Consider the following 6303-nt stretch of genomic DNA (forward strand, 5'->3'; position numbering starts at 1 on the left):
GTCAACAGAGGCAGGACACAGAAACACACAGAGTTCTCCATGTGTTCTGAAATTCAGGATTTTCCCTTCATTTTAATCAGATCCGAAGTAACTAATAACTTGCTACTTGAGTAGTCTTCTCATTGTACACTTTATTACTCTTACTCAAGTAATTATTAACATTGTTACTTTTAATTGTACTTGAGTAGATTTTTGGCTACTCTACCCACCTCTGTGTATAGTTGTGTATTCATAACATCTTGTGCAGATGCAGGTTGTTGGAAGTTAATTAACCCGCTAGTAAAGAGCTTTAGTTGACTGGTTTTCATTCATTCAGCTCAAGCAGGTCATTCCTGCTGATATCTATATTATTACTGGATGCAAGGTGTAGGCAGGAGAGGCTGTGCTCTGGTTTGATGGCTGGGGTTGATGTGACGTGGTGATAGCAGACTTGGATGGGAGACTGTAAGAGGATAGTATGGTTTTGATGGCTTTCTTGATGGAAGGGAGTGTTGTTGTTATGATTGGGGTCTTTCTGTAGGTCTCGTGGTTTTTTATCGGTCAGGGTGCGTGTTGCCTGACTCTCTTTCCCCTGGGGGTGGTGTTTGGGTTCCAGTTCAGGGAAAAATATTTTAGTGTCTTAGCAAAGACAGGAACAGGTGCTTTGTATAGGTGGATGTGGCCATAGAGGCATGTGAGGTCCAGTGTGGGGTGATGTGCCAGGTGCACGTCTGGTTTGAGTGCACAGGCTCGGGAGAGGTTTGCATTTACCTGTTGGATTGTGTCTGGGTGGAAGTCCTTCTGCGATAGCAGTGTGGAGATGGTGATTTTTGGCATTCGGGAAGGTGGTTGTGACCTTTTCAATCACCCTCTGTAGAGATGGGGCCACTCTCTCTTGATCAGATCGTTTATGCCAGTGTGAATTATTATGTGACTTGGTGACCCAAGTTTGTCCACATTCAGCAGTTTGAGGGCACTGTGGGTATTTGGACACCAGAGTTGGGCTACTCTGTGCTTAGGGAAGAGCTTCTTCTCATCTATAAACTTCCCATTTGAGTACATTAAGAGAACAATTTCAAGTTTTAGTGTGTTTTCTGTGGTTGTTGAAGGGGCATCTGCATCATGGGCTGGCTGTGAGCGGGTGGAAGGGTTTTATGGGGGAGGATGATTTTGGCTGGGCTGTGATTCTGTGATCTGGGAGCTGTGGTCAGAGTAGGGGGTATCCTGCTACACTGGTTCTACTGTTGAGATTAACTCTGTGGGGTGCGTCCCTTTTTCCTGCCTCAGTTCTCTCATCTCCTCCCTCAGGGATGTCAGCAGGCCCCAGTGACTCTCTGTCTGCTGTGAGAGCTGTGTTTACAGCGCAGCTAGCTGGGTCTTTAGATTCTCCCAATCTTGTAGGAGTTTCCTTACTTCAGTCTGTAATGCAGACAGGTCTCCCCTGAGGTTGTTTGTCTCTCTTTGCTTGACTGTGGAGCTGTTTCTGGGCTGTGTGTAGAGAGATGGTCATCTCTCTGAGCTGAACCAGTTCCTCTGCCAGCACTGTGAAACTTTCCCTCATGTTAGTGCATTAACAGTATGGATGGGGTCTTTGGTTTGTTTAGTGCTGGGGAATCTCTATGCTCATCTGAGGGGGAGATGGAAACAAGTAGTCTGACTCATCTGGGGTGAAGAGTTGGTCATTGGTAATGGGCTCCTGCTGTGCTCTTTCCTTGGTCTTGAGAAAGTTTTGTTCAAAGAGCCCATGGATACTTTTTACTACAACTATCCCTGTTGTTTTGTATATGTTGATGCTGATAGTTGTTGCGTGATTGAACTCACAGCCGATTGTGCATGTTTCCATCTTTATCACTGATTTTGTTAAAATTGCACAGAATTCAGCAATCTCATCAAAGTCCTGCTTGTGGCCCCAAAGTGGCCTGCAAGGCCTTGGTTTCCACTGATGATTTCACTGGTGGATAGAATGTCTTGGCAACTTTGTCCTTAATCAGATCCGTTGTCCCAGTTGAACAAAATGTTTTGGCACCTTGAGTCAGGTTACCTGATACTGAAGCTTAGGCTGAAGAATCTAAATCTGCAGTTCAAGAGATGGCAAGTCCCCCAGGACACACTCCTTGTACACTGGAAATGGTTCCATGAATGATCTGCACTTCATCATATAGACCCAATACAATGTTCAGTGTCAAAAGCACTAGCCTTTCTGCAAAGACTGTTAGATGGTGGAAAGTGTCCATCTACATTAAAAGATTATGTGGCAGTTAATGCAGCACACCACATGACTATGGATGAAGTCTCACTTTGTGGTAAGGTTGTGGTCGTGTGTATGCACACAAGAAGTTCTCCAGATGTTAAACAGCGCCCATGGCAGTTAAAAGGTGTTCACAGAACCACCGTTAAATGCTTATCTAGCATTATTAATCCCGTGCAGTGGAACTGCTTGATAGATATATGATGACAGTTCATGTGGTACCATATAACAACTGTATGTTGACCTCAAAAATGAGGAAGATTTATTTTTATAAGATTATCAATTTGTTATTATTGCTGTTATTCTATTACTGAATTACATAATGTTATAGGCCAATAGCTTACATATTTTCTATTTTATTTACTCAACTGTATATTATAATATTAAAATGTTGATAAATTTATTTTTTATATACAATTTTTACTTTTATTTATTGATGGCATGAATGAGTCCTACAAATAAATGTTATTAAATATGTCGTAGAGGATGAAACTAAATGTCTAAACCAATGATAATGTGTTTTCCAAATGTCATTAAAAATGGCTTTGTCAGATTTAACAAAAGCCATGAAAATATTTCACTAGCATTTCAGGTGATGAGGTGTTTTATTAATGACAAGAAAGCTTAGAAAATGTGAACATTCAAAACCTGTCCCAATATATCTGAATTCACCCTAATTATAAAATATTACTATACACAAACTATTTCATTGTTTTTATTGTATATGGGATACATAACAATGAACAAAAATAGATCTCAAAGAAGACAAATGATTCTTACCAAAGGATTTCTAAAAACATGTTTATTTTAGCCCATGTTTATAATCAGGTACATTAGGAAAAGTAATTTAGAATAAAGACAATTAAAACCTGTTAGGTGTTTTTGAATTGTTAAAGATGGTTCCATCTCCCAAACAGAAGGTAAGGATAAAGATATGAAAATGTTTTTGGTTTTTTAAAGCATTTTACAAACTCTTTGAATGGTGAGTAGGACTCTATCCAGATAATGTCCTTATGTTGGATTGAAGACTTTGCTTTTTTTTTTTTTTTTTTTATCTCAACCTTGATTAAATGCTTAAATATCCTTGAAACATAAATGTATACATGCCCATTGCTTGACAGAACTACAAGAACATGTAAACTTTCACTTGAGGAAATAAGGCTGTCCAGTGAAACATACTGTGACATACGGTGTCACTAGATGGTAGTATAGACTTTTATTTCCTATATTAACAGCAAGCAGGTAGGTGATATTTGGGATACAAAAAAAACGAAATAAAATTCTACTTGACAGTAAAATACAACACACACACCCACACATACAAAAAAACTAAATTCAACTTTATTCTCAAGTACCCCGCCCAATTTTATTGCAATGTAGAAAACTGAAAACATTTATTAAAAAAAAAAGTTTATTGATGTCAGAAGCATACCAGAATGTCAATGTAACAATTGCATTTTCTCTCTTCTTTTAGTCATTGTGGCAATTACAGTGGTATTCAAAGTACAGTAAAATAACTGATACTGCATTTTACTAATAGTGATGTGAAATAAAATAAACATTAAAAGATATGAAATACAACCTCACATTAATCTATATTGTGTGATGCGCAACCTAAATGTCCAATTCCAAGCCTTTTTTTTTATTATTCAAACCCACTAACCACCCCTTGCCCCCGTTAGATGTAATGGGGGAAAATTGTGGCTTTAGGGACTACCATTACTCAAAAAATAAAAAGAAGGGGAACCAATTCAAAGTTTTGTGAAATAGGAGTGGATAGGAGGAGAGACAAACACATTACACTTTTGTAGTGTTACTATACAAAAGGGGGGACTGTACAGCTTAAAAACATATCATATACACTGTCTTAACTTTTCACTTTTCCACATTTGCCTATTTTATGGCCATAGTTAAGTGTGTACAGGGGGTTAAATGCTTTTATAAACAAGAATCTAAGCTTACTTTGTAACCAATTTACTCATCATCCTCATCATCATCATCATCATCATCTTCATCATCATCATCTTCATCCTCATCCTCATCGGCTTTGTCTGGCTTGGTGGGGGCTTTGGCAGCACCCCCTACAACTTTTCCCTTTCGATATGCCGCAATGTCCTTTCATTTAAAAAAAATCATAACATATACAGTTATTAATACTTAACTTCCCTTTACCAGTAAACGTTTCCAAAATTAACAAGTTTGTTATGCTCTAATGAATCCAAAAAGACTAACTCAAAGAAGTTTCTTTAACTTGGGGGGAAAAAATACCTTCTCATATTTCTCCTTCAGCTTGGCTGCCTTCTTCTCATAAGGCTGCTTCTCTTCAGCAGAGGTCTTGTTCCACATTTCTCCAAGCTTCTTGGCCACATCTCCAATAGACAGACCTGGGGTCTCCTCTTTCACCTTGGGCCGATATTCCGCACAGAAAATGAAAAAGGCTGACCTTAAGAGCAAGAGTGAGTGTGAGATGGATTTTTTTGCATGTCAAACGCTGTAAAAACCAAACATCTCACTGATGCATATCATTGCTAAAATTAACCTAGGCTATACAGTGGACACCTTTAAGACTCTTACGGGGGTCTCTTGGGAGCATTGGGGTCCTTAAACCTCTTCTTTTTTTCACCTCTGGGAGGAACATAGTTCTTCATCTCTCTCTCATAACGTGCCTTGTCAAGTCTGGCCATATCTTCAAACTTGCCCTTTTCCTTGGCTGACATAGTCTGAGCCAAATCACAATAGAGAGCAATAAAGACAGTAGAAAAGAATTACACATAAAAAATATATATATTTATATTATTTAAAAACACATTATTTAAAAAAAATTACACTAAAAGTACAATATACCTTCCACCGCTCAGAGCACTTTTTAGAGAACTCTGAGAAGTTGACTGATGTGTCAGGGTGTTTCTTCTTATGTTCCTCTCTACAGGTCTGTACAAAATAGGCATAAGAGGACATTTTGCCTCTTGGTTTTGCTGGGTCTTTCCCCATCTTCCTGATATCCCTGAAATAGATAAAAGTATTGAAAGATGCTCCACATCACCAATCTGTACATTACATTCAACCTTCGTCTGGATGATTCGTTTTTTTTTTTGCATAGCTCATACACATGCTCATGACAATAGTTCCCTAAAATGCATACAACTTGAGTTTTCAGAAGATTAGGTACATGCTATCTCAATTATTCGCTGTAATTTTTTTTTTCATGCAAAAGGAAAAAAATGTGTATGTATATATATATATATATATATATATATATATATATATATATACACATATATACAAACACACGCAAACACAAAGTGTGTGCACGTGTATATAAAGTTGAAAATTTGTAATAAGTAAAAGAAATTTAAGAATTTGTTTAAATTCTAATTATGCAATAATATCATATAGTGTAAAATATATATAAACATTGTCTAAGAAAAAATTCATTATATATATAAAATACACACTCAAATGTGTGTGTATATATATGTGCGTGCATGTATTATACATGTATTATATATACACACAAAGTGTGTGCACGTGTATATAAAGTTGAATATTTGTAATAAAGAAATTTAAGAATTTGTTTAAATTCTAATTATGCAATAATATCGAAGTGTGTAAATATTATATATATATATATATATATATATATATATATATATATATATATATATATATATATATATATATATATAAACATTGTCTAATGAAATACGATTTCCCCCCTATACAATCATAGAGCAATGGCGCACAAGCCGTCTTGTTGAAGGAAAGGAGGTCAACAACGACGGCAATATTTCTCCTTCCATTTTGTGAGAAAGGCTTCTTCATGAAAGAAAGTACTCCTAAAATGTCTCCACCCGCCTTCCTGTTCGCTTTTAACTTGACAAATAAATCGCGGCAATCAGTGTTCTTGGCCATTTTTTTCTATCGTTAAACCCTATGCACTCGTCCCGGTGTATAGTAATACACTTGGTCTGTAGTAAGTCTATGTGCGGACTGTGTAGAGTTTGCAGTAGGCTCGGAATGGCCGCTTGTCTTCATGCACTAACACTGAGAATATGGCTCCTTCTCTTTGTGTCAAT

The 6303-nt window shown here is 37.1% G+C and overlaps 1 protein-coding gene across 1 annotated transcript in view; it reads right to left on the reverse strand.

Annotated features, from left to right (window-relative positions):
• Positions 1–3546: 3546 nt before the first annotated feature.
• hmgb1a (high mobility group box 1a) overlaps positions 3547–6303 on the reverse strand; it is a 3712-nt gene continuing 955 nt past the window's right edge. The window contains exons 2-5 of the mRNA XM_017488656.3: positions 5072–5231; positions 4802–4947; positions 4496–4670; positions 3547–4342 (exon numbers count right to left, since the gene is read on the reverse strand). Coding sequence (XP_017344145.1) covers positions 4202–4342; positions 4496–4670; positions 4802–4947; positions 5072–5218 — 609 coding nt within the window. The 5' untranslated portion in view covers positions 5219–5231 and the 3' untranslated portion in view covers positions 3547–4201. The remainder of the gene's footprint in view (positions 4343–4495; positions 4671–4801; positions 4948–5071; positions 5232–6303) is intronic.

The sequence above is a fragment of the Ictalurus punctatus genome, chromosome 16, assembly GCF_001660625.3.
Source record: "Ictalurus punctatus breed USDA103 chromosome 16, Coco_2.0, whole genome shotgun sequence".
Taxonomy (NCBI): Eukaryota; Metazoa; Chordata; class Actinopteri; order Siluriformes; family Ictaluridae; genus Ictalurus; species Ictalurus punctatus.